Below are 23149 nucleotides of genomic sequence, written 5' to 3'. Positions count from 1 at the left end.
GCAAGGCCAGTCATCTTACGTCCAGTCACCCCAAAATAAATGTGAAGGAATCCTGAAAACATGCACACCATGACGCATCAGCTGCTGATATTGCCCAAATGATTAACATAACAATGGGACATGGGTATTGAGAAGCATGGGGATAATAAACACAGCATGCCTAACTTTGTCTAAAAATGCCCATATTAAAGCCAGTGATGAGGCAGAAAGCAACGTAGAGGGTACCCTTTGGACCTCTATCCCATAGGTCACTCAGGCCGGGGATCAACTCAGGCAACAGTGCATAGACGGCACTGCCTTTAAGACAGATAGACACACACACACACACACACACACACACACACACACACACACACACACACACACACACACACACACACACACACACACACACACACACACACACACACACACACACACACACACACACACACACACACACACACACACACACACACACACACACACACACACACACACACACACACACACACACACACACACACACACACACACACACACACACACACACACACACACACACACACACACACACACACACACACACACACAAATCTGTTCGCACATGAACACACACACACACATCTAGTCTGAGTCCTGACTAAAATGTCCGTGGTAGAAAATGTCTGGAACAAGTAGACCATAAATAACAGTAAATGAGCTCTCATTTACACCCACCTACAAACAAGTGCCTATACTCCTGCTCATATACATAGCAGCAGCTGATATTAAACACTGAGAGCCTTTCACTAAGGAACTGCTCACGTTGGCCATGGCCAACTCTTTCAAATAAAGAAGAAAAATACAAATTACATCAAAAAGCATCCACATACGTTCACTCTGAGGGCACTGAATGAACATGAACACACATACAGACACACACACACACACACACACACACGTAACATTTTCCAACAGTACTGTGCAAAAAAAAACGGAGACTCAGGCGAAGTGTATTAAAGGAGTGTTTCATTGGCTTACTGAGCAGTATGTGTGTGTGTGTGTGTGTGTGTGTGTGTGTGTTTGACATTCAGTCTCTGTGGCTGGGCATGACAACATACCTGTCAGTACACTCAACCTACCATTCTCTTAGTTAAAACATTAAAATAATTACAATATAATAATAAACCATATAAACGGCTAATACAAAAAAAAGTGTTACGTCATGAATGTTAAAACATACATTTGCATATCTTGAAACAAATGAAAAAAATATATATAAAATTAAAAAGATGCAAGTTTTTTGTGTTTTTGTTTTCTAAAAGCAGCCAGTATTCCAGCATATGACATTAAGGCCATTAGAACAGGAGTCATGAGCTGGCTGTGTGACTGCCTGTCTCAAATTCCCTTTTGCAGAAGGACCTTCCATTCTCTAGACTTTCAAATGTGAAGTACTCCCTCCACTTAACAGAGAGATTAAGTACATTTACACAGGCACGCTAGTGTGTGTAGTGTGTGTGTGTGTGTGTGTGTGTGTGTGGTGTGTGTGTGTGTGTGTGTAGCAGATTTTACAGTTGGTCAACACAGTGTTGAGGATTGAATGAAGGTGTGTGTGACGTCATGAGATACTGTTGTAGAGCCGTTAGTGTGTTTTTGTTTTCATTCCACGCCTCAACTTTCTCAACCGGTCACCAGGCACAAGCACATAACACACACACACACACACACACACACACACACACACTCACACTACCTGTTGCGTAAGTGTGAGTGTCTTTAAGGGTCTTGCCAACTGGCCTTCCTACACTGCCACCTTGAGGCACGGAGGCGTGATTGCACTCACACTTGAGCATGTGCCCTTGCACACAATACTCAATACATTACATTGCAGAGCTCCGACTTTACATTTCTAATACAAAAGGTGCCTCATTCTTGATTAGCCACACATTCACTCATCTCTGTATATCTGTCCACACTTTTTCTTCTTCTTCTTTTTCTAACCATCATCAGCTTGTAGTCCACACCTCATATATTAAAAACAACCAAAAAAATCTTTAAAAACAAAGAAATGAACAAACAAAATAATCTTTAAAACAAAACAAAAAAAAACAACAAAAAAAACAAAACCCAAAACAAGACATTAAAATAGACAAATGGACTGTGGTCAGATCCACCCATCGCTCTCTGAGAGTCTCTATCTCTCCGTGTGCTCGTTCCTCGTTTCTGGCGCTCATCCCCGTGCCCCCCCGGGCGGTCGGTCCTCACGCCTGCTCCTTGTCGGCGCGCCACAGCTGCTCCTTGACCTCGGGCGGCAGCGTGTTGAAGAGGTCCTCCTCCACCACCAGGCCCGAGCGCTTGAGCAGGCGGCACTCGGACAGCTCCACGGGCAGGCCCTCCAGCCGGTTGCCGCGCAGCTCCAGCTGCGTCAGGCTGGTCAGCTCGCCGAAGCGCGACGGCAGCGTGGTCAGGCAGTTGTTGCCCAGGTTGAGCGTGCGCAGCTTACGGCACTGGAACAGCTCCGGCGGCAGAACCTCGATCTGAGGAGGGAGGGAGGGAGAGAGAGGAGAGGGGGGGGAGGTAAAGAAAGAAAACATGAAACCAGGACAAAGGAAGACAGAATGAAAGAAAGACAGAGTGAATGGGAAGAAGGAGGGTAGGAGAAAGAAAAGGAGTATAGAAAGAAAGAATGATGGAAATAAAGAAAGGAAGCAGGGAGGGAGGGAGAGAAAGAAAGAGAAAGAGAAAGAAAGAAAGACAGAAAGAATGAATTGAGAAAAGAGAAGAGAAAAGGAGGATAGAAGGAAAGAATGACAGAAATAAAGAGAGGAAGGATGGAAATAAGGAAGGAAGACATTGGAGGTGGAAATGATAGTGTGAGTATGAGGAAGTGAGGAAGGAGAGAGAGAGTGAGTTCACAAGGAGTAGATGTGGTGAGCAGGCTAAAATAAATCATGTATATTTCACTGACTTAACACATATTTTCTTCTTCAAAGGCTCCCCTACATGTGTATACCCTCCCGTTCCCCTTGTAAATGTGTGGGTGTGTGGGGCAAAGGAATTAGGGATGACTGCACTGCATCCTATAGGTAAAACACACTAAAGCCAATTAACACTGATCATCTTATGCCAGCTTTTCTTAATGCTCTCTGATTGTGTGTGTGTGCGTGGGTGCGTATGTGTGTGTGTGGTGCGTATGTGTGTGTGTGTGTGTGTGTGTGTGAGAGTGTCTGTGTGTTTGGAAAGGGAAGGAGAACACATTGTTCTCTTGGGAAACATACATTGTAATTCCTCAAAGCAGATGATTGTGTACACATTAAGTCAAGCATGCGCAGACACATATGCACACACACACACACACACAGAGTTATTTCTGCTGAGATCATGTCCATCTGGACTCCCCACACACAAATTACACAACTCATTTAGGTCTAACGTGCTAATGGAGCAACAATAAGTGTGTTCGGCACACACACACACACACACACACACACGCACACACACACACCACACAAACAAGGCATAGCTGGGAAGTCTCATAAACTGGAGGCTATATTTAGGCCCATACCACCTACCTGGACTAGACCCTAAAATAAAACAAATAAACACAAAAGCATGTGCACTCTAATAAATTCCCTAAAAAAACACACATTCTTGCAAAAACAAAAACAACCCAAATGAAAAACATGTGCTCCGTTAGAAACTCACTCACACACTCACTCTCTCACACACACACGCACACTTATACAATCACACTATATTCAATTCATCAATTTCATCAGTCTAATCTAATTTCCTGGATCTGATCTAATGTGTCTTTACGGAACCTCCGCCTTAGGCCATTTAGAGGAAAGTCCACATGACAAAGTATCTTTTTTTAAGGCAGCCTCAAGTGTTGAACTTTCCATCCACACAAACATGCACAAACCCACACAGAGATGCTAATACAGTAACACACACATACACATACACACACACACACACAACCACACACACACACACACACACACACACACACACACACACACACACACACACACACACACACACACACACACACACACACACACACACACACACACACACACACACACACACACACACACACACACACACACACACACACACACACACACACACACACACACACACACACACACACACACACACACACACACACACACACACACACACACACACACACACACACACACACAAGATTAAGATGATACTCTGTATGTGCGTGCACACACACACGAACACACACACACACACACACACACACACACACAATAACACAAACACACACTCACCCTGTTGGCCGTGACGGCCAGTGACTGCAGGTTCTGCAGGAAGCCGATGTCCGGGTGGATGCTGGTCAGGTTGTTGTGGCTGAGGTCCAGGTAGCGCAGCTTGCGGCAGAAGAACAGCTGGCTGGGGATCTTCTCGATCTTGTTGCGGTTCAGGTAGAGGCGCTCCAGGCTGGTGAGCGTGCCGATCTGGATGGGGATGTAAGCGATCTGATTGTACCACAACTTAAGGCAGGTGAGCCGGTGCAAGTGCTGGAAGCTGATGATCTCCTCGATGGTCTTCAGGTTGTTGTCCTTCAGGTCGATCTCCTGCAGGTTGTGGAGACTGAAGGGGAAGGGGAAAGGGAGAGGCATCACATACTGTACGGAGAAGTGTCAGAGGACTCCAGAATCAATGAATGGTGAAGCCATAACAGGAACCATTCAGATGTGGCCTCCATGTGGGTATTCTTGTAAATGGAGGGAAACAAATGGGAGATAACTATAACAGGATGTAGGCCGGGCCTGCATGTACTGTAGGTATTCTTGTAAATGAGGGGGAACAACATAATCTGCAATTATTGGTTGACCACACCCTAGCACAGCCAAAACCCACTAATAAAAAACAACAGTGGCACTGCACTCGAGCGCACTGTGAAGGTTATGCTAAGGTAATGCGTAAGTGTGTGTAAACAAGAGAGCTCTGTGTGATTGTGTGCAACTATGTGTGTCATTTGAACAATGCTTGGATCAGGATGTGAACTGACAGGAGAAGAGCCAGAAAAAAAAACAATCGATCAATAGCCACCCTATGGCAATGAGACTGCAGTAACACTGCAGTAATGATTTGAGCATGTGTGAGCCCATGTATGTGTGTGTCTGTGTGTGGAAACATTGTCGCTAGTACAATTTCCTGACCTCTAGCCGTGTCAAAAAAAAGACAGACTGCCCTGTGCAGACAAACACAATAGAATTATGCAGGGGAAGTACAGGAAAAGATTCTGGCTGTGCGTCTTTATCTAACATCTGTCTGTGCCAACCGGGCAGTCTCACTGGGAACGTATTCATATTTCATGCAACAGTTTAACTGAGGCCTTACATAACCTAGCAATCTATTATGCCCCATTTGTCTCAGCAACTTCAAAAGTGATTGGCTCCTCCTCATCTAAATGTTTTATATTTCGACGGTCATATTTTTTTTATTGTTCGTCCAATCCTATTCACAGTCCTTGCAGCTCTTAATTGGAACTTCGAACAACTATGAAAGTAACATAATCGAAATTTGTTACATTCAGTTTCATAACAATGCTCTCCTTTTGTCTTGAGTTGTCATGTGCATTACCTTTTAACATGTATTTTTTCCTGTTGGATTATATTCAAAATTCAATTTAAAAATTAGTAAAATGTCAATTTTGAATATGGAAGATAGTTCCAAAATCACTGATTAATCTCGTTTAATAATCGCGATCTCAAAATAATCGTGATAATGACTTTTTTCCGTAACCGAGCAGCCCTACAGGTTGCCGCTGAGCCGACGCCGAGCGGACTCACCTGAAGATGGAGTGCGGGATCCGCTCCAGGTCGCAGCGCACCAGCTCCAGCTCCGTCAGGTTGACCATCTTCTTCAGGCTGTTGAGCACCATCAGCTTGGTGCCCTCGTTGTTGACGGAGAGCTTCTGCAGGTGCACGCCCACGTCGGTCACCACCTGGGGCAGCTTGGTCAGGTTGCTCTTGAGCCGCAGCACCTTGAGCCGCTTGAGCTCGCGCAGGCCGTCGATGACGATGTAGCGGTTGTTGTCGGCGCTCAGGTTGCCCGTCAGGTGCAGCTCGCTCAGGTTCTTCAGGCTGTAGATCCACAGCGGGATCTCCTTGATGTCGGTGAACTTGATGTGCAGCGACTTGAGCGACTCGCGCAGGAAGGCCAGCGCCGGCGCCTCGATCTTGGCCGGCGTGTGGTAGAGCCAGAGCTCGCGCAGGTTGGCCAGCTGGGCGATGGTGGGCGGGATGGTGATGTCGGGGATGAGCTCCAGCTTGAGCACCTCCAGCTCCAGCAGGTCGAAGACGGTGTCGGGGATGCCGCTGAGCATGAACAGGTGCAGCTCCAGCTTCTCCTGGACGTTCTTGGTGGCGCGCTGGCGCAGCTTCTCCGGCGTCCACTCCAGGTTGAGGTTGAGCTGCCGCAGCTTGTTCTCGCTCACCTCCGACAGGAAGACGGCGAAGCGCTTGGAGTAGAGCGGGTCGTACTGGTCGATCATGTGCAGCATGAAGGCAAAGTCGTTCTTGACGTCGGGGATGTCCGAGTAGCTGCTCTCCTCGCGGATGGACTCGAAGGAGTAGCGCTTGAGCGAGCGCCGCAGCATCCAGCACAGCGTGTAGACGCAGATGAGGCCGTAGACCACCACCAGGCTGATGTAGAAGCAGGCCAGGATCTTGAAGAGGGTGGCCAGCGGGTGCGCGCACAGGTAGAGCCGGTAGCCGGTCAGCCGCTCCAGGTCCACCGAGCACCAGACGCTGAACTCGATGTGGCGCACGTAGTACGCCGTGTAGCAGATGATGAGCGCGAACTTGACCACCTTGATGAGCGTCTGGCGGATGTAGAGGCGGTAGACGATGTCGCCCTCCTCCACGTGCACGCGGAACTTCTTGACCTTCTCGAAGAGCGCCTTGGCCTGCTCGCCCTCCTTCTTGTCCAGCACGCCCGTCTCGGAGCGGTCCACGATGCCCTGCTCCAGCCGCGACTTGGTGCGCTGCAGCATGGGCACGCTGGCCTCCACGTCCTCGGAGGCGTTGGACGTCCGCTTGTGGTCGCCGCCGCCGCCGCCGCCGGCGCGTGCCCCGTTGGCCTTCATGGACGGCTGCGAGGAGGGCGGCGGCTTGGGGTCGCTCTCCTCCACCACCGTCTCGGAGAGCGCGCGCGTGGTCCACGGCGAGTCGAAGCACTTGAGCAGGATGGACACAAAGTGCTCCAGCTTGGAGCTGGTGCGCGGGAACTTGAACCAGAAGTTGCTGCAGGCCAGGAAGATGAGCGTGTGCAGCAGCACCAGGTACGGGAAGTACTTGGCGAACCAGTGCAGCTTGTTCTCGTAGCACACGGCGTCCACGTAGTTGTACTGGTGCCGGTCCAGGTCGTACTGGATCCCCTTGGGCTCCGGCGGGCCCACCATGCTCGGGTCGGCGCTGACGTTCTGGTGGCCGCAGGTCAGGTTGACCACCCACTTGCAGGGCAGGCAGATCATCTTGTCCTGCGTGACCTGGAGCGTGCCGCCGAACACGGCGATCATCAGCATGACGATGGAGATGTAGTCCGTGAAGACGTCCCACCACGGCTTCAGGATGCGGTACGCCGGCTGCGTGTCGGCAAAGTACCGCAGCTCGGTGATGGGGATCATGATGGCTTACCTGAGCAGAGGGAGAGAGAGGGAGGAACGGTGTGAGGGGAAAGAAAGGACAAAGGATGGAGAGAGAGAGAAAGGATAGAAAAATGGGTGAAGAGAGAGAGGGGGGGAGAGAAGAAATGGTGTGAGAGAAAGACAGACAAATGATGGAGAGGTAGAAAGGATAGAAAATGGGTGAAGAGAGGGAGAGAGAGAGAGGGAGAGGAAGAAATGGTGTGAGAGAAAGACAGACAAATGATGGAGAGAGAGAAAGGATAGAAAATGGTGAAGAGAGGGAGAGAGAGAGAGGGGGAGAGAAGGAATGGTGTGAGAGAGAAAAAGACATATGATAGAGAGATAGAAAGGATAGAAAGAGGTGAAGAGAGGTTGATGGTATGATGGAGGCAAAGAAAGTAAGACACAAGATGAAGAAGAGAAACAGGGAAGGGGTTAGTTTGCGAGCATAAATTCTCGGACACTCACTGACGCATGTAAGCACATGGGCGCACACGCACACACACACACACACACACACACACACACACACACACACACACACACACACACATTCCCTACCACAGAGATGGACTGATAAAATGCTAGACAGAAGGATTTCTGTGACCATATGGACAGATTGAAAACCGCAGACAAAGGGCTACTTCACTGTGGAGTCTACGCACATGTGCGTGTGGTTTATGTAAAAATCCTTTGTCTGCATTTGTAACTTTGTTTCTGTGTGTATTTGTGTGAGGGAGCATATATATGTGTGTGTGTGTGTGTGTGTGTGTGTGTGTGTGTGTGTGGATGAGTGTGTGTGGTGGGAGATGGTTGTGCCTCAGCTGAACTTCATAAAGTCTTATTTAACACGGCTCGCTCCGTCCTGGTTGGCAGCGCCATCTCTCTCCAATGCCAGATTGGCACATGGCGGAGCCATTATGTCTCCCATCTGTTCTTGATCTCTTCTCTTGCAGCTGGAAGCCTAGCACCACACCGAGTGTGTGTGTGTGTGTGTGTGTGTGTGTGTGTGTGTGTGTGTGTGTGTGTGTGTGTGTGTGTGTGTGTGTGTGTGTGTGTGTGTGCGCTAACTCTGTGCTGAGACATCAGAAGCTAAATGCAGATTGTCAATAGAGCAGAACAAAAGTTCTGACACTGCATGAACACACGCATACACGCACACACACACACACACACACACACACACACACACACACACACACACACACACACACACACACACACACACACACACACACACACACACACACACACACACACACACACACACACACACACACACACACACACACACACACACACACACACACACACACACACACACACACACACACACACACACACACACACACAAACACACACACACACACACACATACGGTCACCTCCCTGATGGATCAATATAACTAAATATAGATTTTCCCAGGCCAGCAGGGCAGAGGAAATAGCACACTGGGTCATTAACACATATACGAATGAATAAGGGAAGGTAATCCCTTAAAAACTCAGTGATAGAGAGATACAGAGAGAGGAGGGGAGAGCAGGGATGGACAGAGGGACAGAGAGCATTAGACAGAGGGGGGGTAGGAAGGGTGCGAGAGAGCGACTTCGGAAAAAGGCATCTCCCAGTCTCCTATTGTTCCTCTGTAGCTGTGGAGGTCCCTTACATAACAGGTCATGGACGTTTTTGTGTGTGCGCGGCTGTGCGTGTGTGTGTGTGTGTGTGTGGGTCAGACAAGACAGGAAAGGCTGAGTCAGACAGGGTGACGACGCCACAGAGTTGAATCCCAGAGTGATTCTTCAGCTATAGTAACTTTATGTGTCCCTGACCTAAGGACTGTTTTGCTTTGCAGGGAAACACACACACACACACACACACACACACACACACACACACACACACACACACACACACACACACACACACACACACACACACACACACACACACACACACACACACACACACACACACACACACACACACACACACACACACACACACAGACACACACACAGACACACAGACACACAGACACACAGACACACAGAGAGACACACACAGGTCCCAAATTCCAAATAGTTTATAACTTCTGTATTAGTGTGTGCACCTTTGAGCGTGTGTGTATGTTATTCAGTATGTTCTCAGTACATAGTGGGACAGAGAGATAGGAGAGCCAGAGAATTCCTCAGAGAATTATCCTTAATAACCATTTAGTCAATGATGTGTCATTTTCACAGTCAGGAGTTAGGGCTTAGGGGCGCTGTGTGTGTGTATGGTGTGTGTGTGAGAGAGTGTGTGCGTGTGTGTGTGTGAGAGAGAGAGGGAGAGAGAGAATGTGTGTTTACTTTGGTCCTTATCTTACTATTCTCATTCCATCTGTGCCATTTCACACACACACACACACACACACACACACACACACACACACACACACACACACATATACTGCAGGATCCCCCACCCCCAATGCTCCTACACACACACACACACACACACACACACACACACACACACGCACGCACGCACACAACTTCTAAAGCAGAATTTGTATCCAAACCAGAACAGTTTCCTTTCCAAGACCGCAGAATAAACAGGAGGACGACAGTGTGTGTATGTTTTTGTGTGTGAGTGTGCGTGTGTGTGTGTGTGTGTGTGTGTGTGCTCTGATCAGCTCACTCTTGTGAGACATTTCCTCCTTATATCAGGGAGTGGTCAGGAGACAGGGTCCATAAACACACACACACACACACACACACACACACACTCGAACACACACAAACACACCCACATATGCGCATAGACACACACACTTTTCTGTGTGTGTTATCTCCATCTTTCTCCCCCTCGCACTCTCCCTCTGGTTTTGTCTTTTCAGGGACAGGGCAGACATTTCACCTCCTCTGCAAGTAACCCTAAGCAACCAGCACCCAAGTGCTGACATTCCTTCTCACAAACACACACAAACACACACACACACACACACACACACACACACACACACACACACACACAAAGTTGTTTTCCCTCACCCTGTCAGTAGCTCTTCTGTCTTAAGGCAACTATATGTGTGTACGCGAACAAGAGAGAGAGAGAGCGAGAGAGAATGTGTGTGTGTGTGTGTGTGTGTGTGTGTGTGTGTGTGTGTGTGTATGTGTGCCCGCGTCATGTGTGAGGTCCAAAAGGGGAACAGAAAGCCTTAATTTTCTGGGTAAAAGATTAGAAATGTGACTGTCGACAGCATAAGAACAGAGAGAAAAAAGATGGAGAGAGAGAGAAAAAGAAGTGGTGAGGAGAAAAAAGAAGTGAAAACGTCAGGAGCGAGGGAGGACTGAGGAGATTCATTACAGAGAGAGGGAATAAGAAGACTGAAGAGAGAAGAAAAGTCTCTGGAAGTGGACAGGAGTGAAAGCCAGTGAGAGGGAGAAGGAAAACTGATACTGCATGTAGGCCAGTTTTTCTGAACCGGTCTGGTCTGGTCAACCCTCAGCTGCCCTAATCCAAAAGCAAACCAAACGAAGACAACCTCAGAGAACACCTTGTACCGTCACGCCAGCGAGAACTACCAGCAGTTGTCCAGCGGGGACGATAAAGTACCCACTTATCTAGAAAGCCTACAAGAGACAATGTTTAATCAGGTGAGACAAAGCTCTGTGAAACTGTAGCTTGGACATTAGGCACTTAAATCATAATGAACACATTTTGACTGTGTGACAGCCAATTATGGACGGGATTACTGTAGTGGATCACCACTTTGGTAGTAGAACGGCATCATCGGGAAGTCTATTTAACGAGGTAGTTTAGCAGTGTGAGCAGTGGGCAGCTGGAGAAAGCTTTGTGTAGTTAGGCACCGCTTCACTTGGTGGAAAACTGGTTAGGCAGTGGAGTAATTATCTAGGAGGGCTTGCGCAACTGGGTTCGTATGTAGTCACTCATTGGGGGAGTTTAATTCACTCCCTTTAGTTCATATTGCTCACTACTTCTGAGTTCTGAGGGGGATTGTGGACAGGGCAGCCCTTCAAAGATTCCAGCTTGTGTCAGTAACTGTGTGTGTGTGTGTGTGTGTGTGTGTGTGTGTGTGTGTGTGTGTGTGTGTGTGTCTGTGTCTGTGTCTGTGTCTGTGTGTGTATGTGAGGGTACATCTGCCCTGCCCTTCCTTTCCCAGCAATTGCACACAAAGCAAAGTGTGTGGTACGGTCTGTGGTGGCCTGATTGGGGGGTAATCATTACAGAAATGCAGGGAATGGTCTCTGAGCTCCGTGCACATTAGGGCTTCCCACTAAAGGACATTTATAGCATTTGGCCAAATCACTTTGTGGCCTGATTTCTGGGATTTAATGGTCTCAGGATGTGGCAAAACATAGAAAGCTAGACAGCAAGAATTCTCTGCACCTGTTGAGAGAGAAAGAGGGAGAGAGCGAAAGAGAGAGAGACAGAGAGAGAGAAACAGGGGCGCTCAACATCTTTCTACTCAGACATTTGTTCCCTCTCTCTCTTTTTCTATGTGTGTGTGTGTGTATCAGAGGTGTCCAACCATGCTGTGAGCAATCTGCAAACCAGCAGAGTTACAACCCTAACTGATGGTCCATTCCAGAGCGGTAGATAAAACATTCATGCCACCTGGGAATATCAGGGACCACCCCCGTGATCGCATTGTTTTTCCCACTGCGAGTGTTCATGTGCTTTGCCATCGGAACGTGTAAAGAACATGGATGCCACAACAACGGTTAAAATATACACTCACTAATCTTAAATAAACAACTGTATTTTGCTTAAAAATATGTAAGACGCTTGTGACATTCACATAGCGTCCCAAGCTCACATTAAAACGGTTAGACATGAAGCACTACATGGACTACAAACGTGACAACAAAAGTGACAATATGACCCAACTGGGCAACTCAGGTAGCAATATCTTCTCCCAGTTTCCCGCCTCTTATTCCCAAATGAAATGATGTGAATGATGCTGTTTTCACTGAGAAAACTGTTTTTCCCATGCACATGAACACACCCTCTGCTCATCAAGCCATTCAGGGCCTTGACAGCAGTACAACCAGGTGGCTCTGATTACAGCTGTTCCTTTTGGAGAGGGGTACATGAGCAACAGCAGTGCTGCAAAAATCTGTTCTAATAACCATTTATCCACTCCTAAATGGTCATTTAATGCTTTGAACAGTCTGCACGGTTTTAGTGGGCACTACAAGGTCTTGTTTCAAACACACACACTCTCTCTCTCGATCAAATTCTCGCTTTCTGTCCTTCATATTTCCCCTCACTCAGTCTCCATCCTCTCATTTCCCTAACTCATCTTTCGTGTCCAGGTATACCTCTCTCAACCTCCCTTCTCTCTCTCTCTCTCTCTCTCTCTCAAATCCCCCCGCCTCTTTCAAACACACACAAAGAGACCATTGTTGGTCAGTTCTTTGTCCAGGCAGAGTCCTGAATAACATGGCCGATGCCAGTGGGCAGTGGGCAGTGACCACTCCTTCAAATCCTCGCAGAGACACGGCTCAGTACACACACACAGCCATGGGCACTTTCACCTTAGCCTACTTCTCCCTCACATACACACAAAAATTTTTAAAAAATGATGCCGATTGTATAGCAAAACCATTTCTCACGTGAAAATGCCAAGTGAAAAATCTGACTCTTTCACTCATTCATTCACCATTTCCTGGTTAACATGTTGACCCATACCACTGCATTACCACCTCAGATGAATCATTCTGTCCTCTTGGTCATGATGGGGCTCCCTGGTGGCCCTCCTGACTCACCAGTTTCTCTTTCTCTCTCTCTCTCTCTTTCTGTCTCTCTCTCTGTCGCCTGTCTGAACCAACACCCCCGCATCTAATTTCTCCTCTCCTCTCTTTTTCCTTCCGTCTATTTTCTCCACATCCACTCTCTTGTTCGCTCCCCTATAATTCCACCTCCCTCGGCCTCTGTCTCTCTGTCTCTCTCTGTCTCTCTCTATCTCTCTCCCTTTCCCCCTCTCTCTCTCTCCCACATCCCTCCTTGACTCATCTCGGTGCCCTTTTTGGAGTCACATTAATTATGATTCTGCCCTAGCCTACTCAGCGAGGTTTGTCCCTGGCAGCTGTGAGTGCTGCTGCTGTTCTGTCGCTCAGAGGGCGACGATGCCAGGAGGGCACAATGGGGCACATCGGGTTTCTGCAAACTCGACAACAGCAGCTCTCCTTTCATACCTGACACTCAATAATGACAGCATGGCAACCTGAAGTGTGAGGGCATATAAACCCATATGGGAGACATTGTGTGTGAGAGCTCACATTTTAAAACTTGTAAAATATAGGCTAGCCTACATGTTTTGTAGGCTAAATACATTTAAATAATCACATTCTTCTCATTACTTTGGGTTCTGTTATTCTGGTGTAACAATCTGAACTAATTTGAAATTGAGCTATACTAATTATTAACTGTAGCCTATAACTACAACAAGGAAAGTCTGTACTTTCCAGGAGCAGGCGAAACTCAACATGTCAACTGTCAGTAGGCTACAACCTCGCCCCACCTTCAACTCACCTGCCTTCATTAGCATACCAAGCAGTATCAATAGCGATAACACCTGCAGACAACATACCATAAAAATCTTTTACATTCATTTCCTCTCTCTTCTAACTCGCGTAAATTCTAACCATAGCCCGTAATTCCAAGAAGCCCTTAACCCTGTATACTCAAATATGAAACAGTGTTCCTTTCCTGTTGATAAAAGATACTGAGGCAATCCATGTAGGCGAAGGGAGTGGGTGAACAACAGGATGTTTAGATTTGGGCTGTACCCAGATCTGTGAAAAGACCACCTCGGCCTTGCATGCCGCCAAGGAGATACGGTCATCACCGGTGCACGAAGTTTCAATTAATTTAGTCGATCCCTTTCACAGCCTCAACAACAACTTAGACTAGCCTACGACATGGAACGCGCAGTTGCCACCATACTGCCTCAGCTGTCATGAGCTACCTGAAGAAGCTTACTTATCGCCAAGGAGAGCTGATAACACTAACACCGGTCGCCGCAGAACCTAGGCTACCTGGCTGAAGCGGACACCAAGAGTTGGGTGGGTGACAATGAATGATTCTCCCGTAAGCGTTCATTCGGTCGCTCCCCCATCACCGATTGTATTCTCTTTTGTTGGACACCAGCACCACCCCGATTTTTTAAACCGCTTCAGGCGACGAAGCGACACTTTGACGTTACACACCACACACACACACAAACACACACATTCACACAGGCTACACAAACACACACACAGCCGGGAGACAGACCAAAGTCGTAGCCTACTCACCAGGTTTGTTACTTTGACGCTGTCTTCTTTCAGCCACACATTGCTGATACATTTCTTTCCCCTCTCAGTGCGGGAAGCGTCCTCTCTCTACACTCCGAAAAACTCCGGAGGAACGCGACTAGCCACACCCAGGAAATTGCGTCAGGACAGCAAAGAGCCACTGCGGCGTTCCAGACTCTTCGCTGATCCGACAGAATGCGGTTCTCGTTACAAAACAGAGGCAGACCTATCCTTGTGTATTTAAGGTCGCTTGGTCCAGTGACACCGGCTGATTTGACGCATCGTCCGTGCATTCTCGCTCTGGGCCCTCGCGCGAGTTGAGGCGTGACAGGGCCACTTTATTATCCAGTAAAGGATAACACACTGCCAGAATCCCGTCTATTTCATTTCAGTACCACCTGTGTGAGTAGTTCCTACAGGGCAGCTGTAAATAGGCTATAGGCCTATTTGACGTTTTTTTGTGTGTGTGAATATGCATCCAAACTTTAATTGTGAGAGACCCATATGTTGAAGGCAATCTGATATGTATGCTAGTAGGTCATCATACCACACTATATTTAATTTTCGTAACTCGATCAGCCTTCGCAAAGTTTTTTCAGCGCTACAGGCGACCAGCAGGCGACCAGAAATGTTTTGAGACGTCATAAAGCTGCGACCTGATGAAATCACGTGAAGGGCGAATTACCAAAACAGGAAATTCCACAACATGTTTTCTGCCGCTAAAGTGATGTTTTCCACATCACGAGTTCTGTCAAAGAAGTTGGCTCATGGGTCATCTTTTGTCTTTGTACGTACACAGCACATATGTGTGCTGACACGATTGACACGTGGATACGGTCAGTGGGCGAGAGAGCCCTCAATCCACTGTGCGTTTTGGTCTGGACAAACGGCGACTGAGCGATTGTGTGGGAGCCGCTTGGGCAATTCACAGACATTCTCCACTACAGCAAGCGTTAGTACTGATGCCATCGGTAGAATACAGTCCACGCATTATCAACTGGTGTACACGTGTAAGGTAACCTGCATTTTTGTTACATCACATAGTTTGCCACTTGGAATGTGTTAAGTTTGACGTTCACACTTTTAAAACGTGTGTTTTAACACATTTCTGTCCAAATATAGGACTAACACTGCTGCATGTTGTTTCCAATACATTTATTTGTGCATCTGCTACAATTTTCGGAAGTCGTATGGCTCGTTTTTAAATACTTAATGGAACCGTCTTGCATGTGCAGGTGTGCTCCACGAGATCGACGAAGAAGATATCCAAGCTGGCTTATCGTAAAGGTGTTGTCATAGTAAAGTGCCCCGGATGCCAAAACCATCACATCATTGCAGATAATCTGAGCTGGTTCTCTGACCTAGAGGGGAAAAGGTGAGAGGGACGAGGTAACCTGTGGTATTTAGGCTAAGTATACTGGCCAGACAAGCTGGGCTGTGATCTATTCAGAAAAAAAAACACTACAGAACTCGTTCTGCTTAATTTTGCAAGAATGGTACGCTGCAATAAAGCACGATTTCATAAGAAACAGCCTAATAGGACATTATAAGTGAATGATCTGGCTGCTTTTCAATGTTCAGGTTAGAGGATAAGCCTTGACGGAAGTCACGGAATACTGCTGTTGTCCAGTGTTACATCCAGAAAGTTCATAAAGGGAATTGTAGGCACATTTGTGCATTATTTCTCTCTTAAATGTTGCTCTATGTAACAAAGTATGGTAATCAATGTGTTGTTGGAATTTCTTCTAGAAATATCGAAGAGATTCTGGCAGCCAAAGGTGAGCATGTGCGAAGGATAGAAGGAGATGCTGCACTGGAGATTCTAGCAGAGGAGTCTGGCAAAGACGCACAGCAGGAGACCCATGAACAGGACTCTGCAGCTTTGCCAAGCAACTCTGAGAAAACATGACCAATGTGTTTTCCCCCCCATAAATGTGTTTGGTTATGTTTTTGTCATTGAGAATAAATTATAATTTCTATGAAAGATATTTTTAAAAATCAGTAGCCTATGCTGTATTATTTATTAGCTGTAAGTATATTTTGTTTTAAAAAGTTAATAGGCCTGGTTTATGATTGACCATTGTGGGAAGTCCCCTCCGTTCATCACTAATTTAACAGCTCTGCGAGTCCTGTGTATCTGGAAAAAAAGAAGGTGGTACATAACCTATTTGCTGGTGAAACTGGACATTGGATAGGCTACAGTCTCTTTGAGTGAAATGCTTTCGTGTGATGGGCCATACTCGGCTAAGTGGTAGGTAGGCATTTGTGAAACTAGTTCAAATAGGCTATGTGAGTTACAGTTTTTGTGTATTGCTACACACTTTTTTTTGCAGAATTTGGCTCATTATGTTTCTACACAGCCATATAAGACATAGCACACATCTCACATCTATATGCCAAAATGAATCCCTGCAATCAAAATGCAACACTCCTTTCTAAAAATGTAAATTCTTGCAACAAAACTAAACACACAAGCACCATTTAAATTATTCTTTCATACCAACAACACTGATGTACTTTATATAAAAAAAATACCTAGTCTTCTGTAAAACTCAAAAATAGAATTTCTGCAGTGATCAAACAAAGTTTTTTTTGCAAAAAAACAACCCTTCTTACAGAAATCAAGAAAATACTTATCAATGCAATGCTGGAAGTGAATGTGTGATAAAGCATATGGTTTTTTTTTATTGTATGTGTGTGTGTGGCTCTGTGTGTGGTAAGGGTGGGGCGAGGACATTATGGATCCTGCCTTCTGTTCAGATCTGTCCACAAGTCCTTGTCCACATTGCAGGTGATGTCTCGGGCTAGGCAACAGGGAAAATATCACCTGTGTGCCATATGCACAATTGAACTGACCCCACTTAATATCTCTGCATGTCTGTCAAGCACACACTTGAACAGGTACACAATAACTTACCTGAAGTCTATTTGTAAGTCAGTGGTGGTCAGTTTTCTCTGTTTTCAGGTAGGCCTACTGTATGTTGGTTTTTACCCATATTAGAAGCGCTTGCATTTTGTTTTCTCCTCTGATAACAGGACACTTCACATTTGAACAAAGTGTGTAGTGTTTCGCAATAAGTGTGCAGAATTGCAAACAGTGTGCAAAGCAGAAAATGTTTTTGTCATGGTTACACAGTGTTTAAAGTTAATGCTACAAGAAGTTATTGAGCTTGGTCTAATCATTTGATTTTAAGCAATGGGCAAAAACTGTAACTGTAATGTTTTTTGACAAATAAAGAAGCGGGAAAGAATGTGGCCTATTACAATATTCGTTATAATTCAAATTGGGTTATAGTGCATCTTCAACATTTTTTAGCCAATATTAGCACTTTTGTGCTCAGTTCGCTACCATATAGAAATTGTCCAGATATCGACCATGGTGTGATTGATTGCGTGTTAAAAGCAGCATGGGTTGCGTTGTGTGGACCTCTTCCAGTAGGCCTTGTTAGGTTGAGCCAGTTTGTTAATCTTGACAGCTCCTCACTGAGCATGCGCGGTACATAGTAAATGAAAACATTCCCAGTGCAGCTCTCTCTCGGGGTCCGGTTGGCCTTATATTGGTGCCTGCTGAAAGTGGCACAAAGGCCTTTACCGGCTCACTTGTCCGATAAACAGCAAAAGGATAGGATCAATCTCGCTTTGTAGTTAGACTTATTAAACAGGCACGCGAAGCAGGAAGTTAACGTTAGGCATTTGGCTGGTAACTATCATCTGTGACATTAGCTAGCTGTCATGACTTCCACGGGGACGCTGATGGACACGCAACGGCCAAGACACCGACCTTTCCTGATCGGTGTCAGCGGAGGAACGGCCAGTGGCAAGGTAGAGCCCGAACTCAGTTAAATTATTGAACAGCATTAGAATATATTTGGAAGGCATGCTAACTTCTTACGACGTTTTAATTGCACCACCTATCTGCAGTGTTGTAGCCTGTGCAGCTTAGGTGATATAGAGTTTGCATTGGGGAAAATATCGTATATAGTTTTTTTTTATTACGGTATAAAGACCAGACAATTCATAGTGGTATCATGTTCCTTTCACTTCACGAGAGATGATCCTATCGCTAAAGGGCGTCGCCCTTAGTTTCTACCGATCAATTTAATTAAATATTGGGAAGGTAGCCTACATTCTTAAATGTTCAGTGCACAAGTTAGGTTGCTCTGTTGTGTGTGAAAACTGAATAGGCAAAAGTATCAGAGGTGATGTTGCTGTTTTGGCGGGTAAGCTATGTGACTTATAATGAAATGAAAGTGATGGTGTACCACCTAGTCAGTATAGGCTATAGGTGATGCATGGCTGTGCATGTCACTTTTAAGAAATAGAAACCAGAATACTTTGGTTTGGTTGTGACCATAGATATACGTGTATCTATGTCTATGGTTGTGACCCCAGTGTCATTAGCCCTTTCTCCCTTAAATTCAAATGTCCCTGACTTAATTGGAAATGGCACATCTGAATGTAGAGGTGCATTGGCTCACAGACTACCAGGGTTTTTCTTATATCTGTCTGTTTTTTTGCCTGGTAGTCCACTGTATGTGCTAAGATCATGGAGCTGCTGGGTCAGAACGAGGTGGACCAGCGTCAGAGGAAGGTGGCTATCGTCAGCCAGGACAGCTTCTACCGTGTGCTCACCCCGGAACAGAAGGCCAAAGCGCTGAAGGGACAGTACAACTTTGACCACCCAGGTATGCTGCCTTCTGCCAGGCAACCCACACCAGGTTATCAACCTGCTACTAAGCAACTGTTGGGTTTGTTTATTTAACTTTATGTGGCGAAGTCACTGTGACAAGTCACTGTGTCTGATACCAAGGCGATTCTTATATGACATGCTGTGGTATTTTGTTTCATTTAGTGGTTTTCCATGGTAGTATATCAGTAGTATTTCCAGGGTAGTATATCAGTAGGTAGTGTATCAGTATCTCCATTTAAAATCAGATGATGTTGATTCCTCGCACACATAGTTCCAGAAGTATACTGTACATGCTGGCTCTTGTGGGAGGGCAGAGCCCCAGCGTTTCATGTTAAAGGTATAGTGTGTTTGTTTTGCTTTGCAGACGCATTTGACAACGAGCTGATGTATCAGACTCTGAAGGACATAGTGGAGGGAAAAGTGGTGGAGGTTCCCACGTATGACTTCGTCACTCATTCCAGGTAAGGCACACACACACACACACACACACACACACACACACACACACACACACACACATGCACACATTTGCAAGAGGACAGAAACAAATGGCCAACCCCTGAACTGCCCCTCCAGTTCCATTAGATACATTCCACAAACTAGACATCAGGCCGATCATTACTCCGACAAACGTGTACATTTGCCTACTACATGATTTACTGTATACATTGCTGATAAGATTATTCTATATGCCGGTGGATGCAATTAATAATTATCTGTGCGCTCAATGAATACTGATTATGTAACTCTTTGCTGTGCTTGTATGTATGTGCCAGTGTGTGTTTGTGCACATGCTTGTGTACTGATGCACTGTATATAGCATGTGTTATTACATGTGTGTACATTGTGTGTGTAGATTACCGGAGAGGATAAAAGTTTACCAAGCAGACGTGGTTCTGTTTGAGGGGATCCTTGTCTTCTACCATCCGCACATCAGAGACATGTTCCACATGAAGCTGTTTGTAGACACAGACTCTGACGTCAGGCTGTCTCGCCGAGGTGAATATATAAACCAGCATCCAGTGTGTGTGTATACTTTGGCAGCACTAACGGAAGTTGAGGATATTGGCCTAAACATGCAACCACAAAGATATCATATCCAAGCACACACACACAGACATTTTTTTTATATTCAATGGGCTAAACATCAAGTACATTTTTTTGTCCCATAATGATGATGCTAGGATTGCTTTTAAGTGTGTGTGTGTGTGTGTGTGTGTGTGTGTGTGTGTGTGTGTGTGTGTGTGTGTGTGTGTGTGTGTGTGTGTGTGTGTGTGTGTGTGTGTGTGTGTGTGTGTGTGTGTGTGTGTGTGTGTGTGTGTGTGTGTGTGTGTGTGTGTGTGTGTGTGTGTGTGTGTGTGTGTAGTTCTCAGGGATATGAAGAGAGGTCGTGACCTGGAGCAGATTCTGTCTCAGTACACTACCTTTGTCAAACCTGCCTTTGAGGAGTTTTGCCTTCCAGTAAGGACACTCACGAACACACACATCTCTCTCTCACACAGACACACACACGCACGCACACACACACACACACACACACACACACACACACACACACACACACACACACATTGACCTAATACTCAGTCACATTAATTCCAAAGTTCACATTGGTGTCTCCTGTGAGCGGTGCTGACCAGACAGACTTGAACTCTGCTCTCGCTCTCTGTTGTAGACTAAGAAGTATGCTGATGTCATCATTCCGCGTGGAGTGGACAACATGGGTGAGTGACTGACACACACACACACACACACACACACACACACACACACAAATGTGCACAGTGTTTAAGCTCTTGAATTTCTTCTTGAATTTCCCCTTGGGGATCAATAAAGTATCTATCTATCTAGCTATCTATCTAGCTTAAAACACTGAACCTGACATTTCATGCCAGAGAACCTCTCTTTACATTTATTTCTCAAAACACTTAAAGGTAAAGTCGATTAAAAATGATTAAGCGGCTCTCTGCTACTGAAGCACTATTTAGTGGTCTCAATCCGACCCATGCTGTTTGTTTCCCATTCACACAATTAACACACATTTAACAGACGGCTCAAAGGCTATGAGGAGTAAATTGCTGAATTTGACAAAAAGTGTATTGATAAGAAGAATTGCAGACTTCAGTTTACCAAAATACGTCCATCAATCTTTTTTTTACTCACTTGTTTACTCTCCTTCCCTTCCCCACGTCTCTTTTTTTGTCTCTTTCGGTCTGTCTCATCTCAGTGGCCATTAATCTCATTGTCCAGCACATTCAGGACATCCTGACCGGCGACCTCTGCAAGTGGCAGAGGGGTGGGGTCAACGGCCACAGTCACGGACGGGGCTTCAAACGGGGCATCCCGGAGGACGACGTGCCCAACGGAGCCAGCACCGCACTCCCGCACACGCCCAGCAAACGCCCCTTACTGGAGCCAAGCACGCGGCCACACTGAGGAGGAGCATGCAAGCACGCACGTACACACACACACACACACACACACACACACACACACACAGACGCTGTCCACTGGTAGAGCCTAGGACAGGGTTAAATTGGGGGGTAAAAACCTTCCCACATGCACATGCACAAACACACACTCATACATACATACATACCTGAATGCCTGTTACTTGAGCTTAGTACATAAACCTAGTAATTTTCAGACATCCACATTTGTTCATTTACCTCCCTGCATCTACCAGTACCTGAATCACTGAATCTATCATCACAAATTGGTTACTCTCATCTGAAAATCACTCTTCTTCCAAACTGTCTGTCATGCTTTAAAAAAAAAAAAAATACACACACAGTAAGGTGTGACAAAGCTTGTTATAGGACAAGGCTGTCACTCCAGTGTGAGGAGGCGTTTTGTAAATGTTGCTGAAATGCCTTCATGTGAATGTTCATGTGTGTCTGAGTGGAGCACTACCTGAACCTGCCAGGAGTGTCCGATCTTTTACATGGAATCCTACTGAATCTCCTCTGCTTTGGAGCCTCTCTCATCTTGCCATAGCAGTCGAATGAATAAGCCAGGAAGAACATCGGGCCTGGTGCAAAGCACTGATGTATAGAACATAGGATGAGCTTGTGTGAAGGCTCTGGATAGGGGAGCAGTACTGTTCGGCAGTATTGTGTTTTTTTGTTTGTTTGTTTGTTTGTTTGTTTGTTTTTTAAATCTGCTCTGAGGCTGCTTGATAGGATTTTAACAGGGTTTTTCTGAGCTGTCCGTTTTCTCAAATGAGTTGTTTTAATGTATTTTGTTTTCCTTGTGAAAATGTTTCGTCTTGTGTATCATAACTATACAAGCTAAAGTAAATTAAGATATTAATTGTACAGTCTTCCAATGGAAAATCCATGTGATTGATTGTCCAGTTTTTTTAATTAAAACATTTCCATTCTTTATAATATATTAACACAATTAAAGATTGAGAGAAAATATATATTTTTAAGTGTTGGTTGTTTATTTGTGAGCCTGTGTTAAACACCCTTTGTCTGGGCCTCCATCCATGACTTTGCAAGCCCAGGATGGGTGATT

The 23149-nt window shown here is 45.9% G+C and overlaps 2 protein-coding genes across 2 annotated transcripts; one reads left to right on the top strand and one right to left on the bottom strand.

The window, feature by feature from the left end:
* Positions 1–970: 970 nt before the first annotated feature.
* Positions 971–15066, bottom strand: lrrc8aa (leucine rich repeat containing 8 VRAC subunit Aa). The gene is made up of 4 exons (XM_062554006.1): positions 14941–15066; positions 5799–7646; positions 4272–4593; positions 971–2498 (listed from the first exon to the last, which is right to left on the bottom strand). The coding sequence occupies exons 2-4, from the start codon at positions 7634–7636 to the stop codon at positions 2223–2225; spliced, it is 2436 nt and encodes an 811-aa protein (XP_062409990.1). The 5' UTR covers positions 7637–7646; positions 14941–15066; the 3' UTR covers positions 971–2222.
* A 3389-nt stretch (positions 15067–18455) lies between these two features.
* On the top strand, positions 18456–23054 carry uck1 (uridine-cytidine kinase 1). Its single transcript, XM_062554745.1, has 7 exons — positions 18456–18762; positions 19466–19625; positions 19995–20091; positions 20487–20629; positions 20997–21091; positions 21306–21354; positions 21858–23054. Exons 1-7 carry the CDS (start codon positions 18673–18675, stop codon positions 22064–22066), a joined length of 843 nt encoding a protein of 280 aa, XP_062410729.1. The 5' UTR covers positions 18456–18672; the 3' UTR covers positions 22067–23054.
* The last annotated feature ends 95 nt before the right edge of the window (positions 23055–23149 follow it).

This window comes from Sardina pilchardus, chromosome 14 (genome assembly GCF_963854185.1).
Source record: "Sardina pilchardus chromosome 14, fSarPil1.1, whole genome shotgun sequence".
Taxonomy (NCBI): Eukaryota; Metazoa; Chordata; class Actinopteri; order Clupeiformes; family Clupeidae; genus Sardina; species Sardina pilchardus.
The sequence above is the reverse complement of the archived record's forward strand: the minus strand, read 5'-3'. Positions and strand labels throughout refer to the sequence as shown.

Excerpts from the sequence above, each read along its gene's own strand:
- lrrc8aa (XM_062554006.1), bottom strand. The coding sequence starts at position 7,636 with ATGATCCCCATCACCGAGCTGCGGTACTTTGCCGACACGCAGCCGGCG. Across the intron at positions 4,594-5,798 it reads ATCCCGCACTCCATCTTCAG|TCTCCACAACCTGCAGGAGA; the intron begins GTGAGTCCGCTC and ends CTTCCCCTTCAG. Across the intron at positions 2,499-4,271 it reads TGGCCGTCACGGCCAACAGG|ATCGAGGTTCTGCCGCCGGA; the intron begins GTGAGTGTGTGT and ends CTCCCTCCTCAG.
- uck1 (XM_062554745.1), top strand. The coding sequence starts at position 18,673 with ATGACTTCCACGGGGACGCTGATGGACACGCAACGGCCAAGACACCGA. Across the intron at positions 19,626-19,994 it reads GTACAACTTTGACCACCCAG|ACGCATTTGACAACGAGCTG; the intron begins GTATGCTGCCTT and ends TTTGCTTTGCAG. Across the intron at positions 20,092-20,486 it reads GACTTCGTCACTCATTCCAG|ATTACCGGAGAGGATAAAAG; the intron begins GTAAGGCACACA and ends TTGTGTGTGTAG.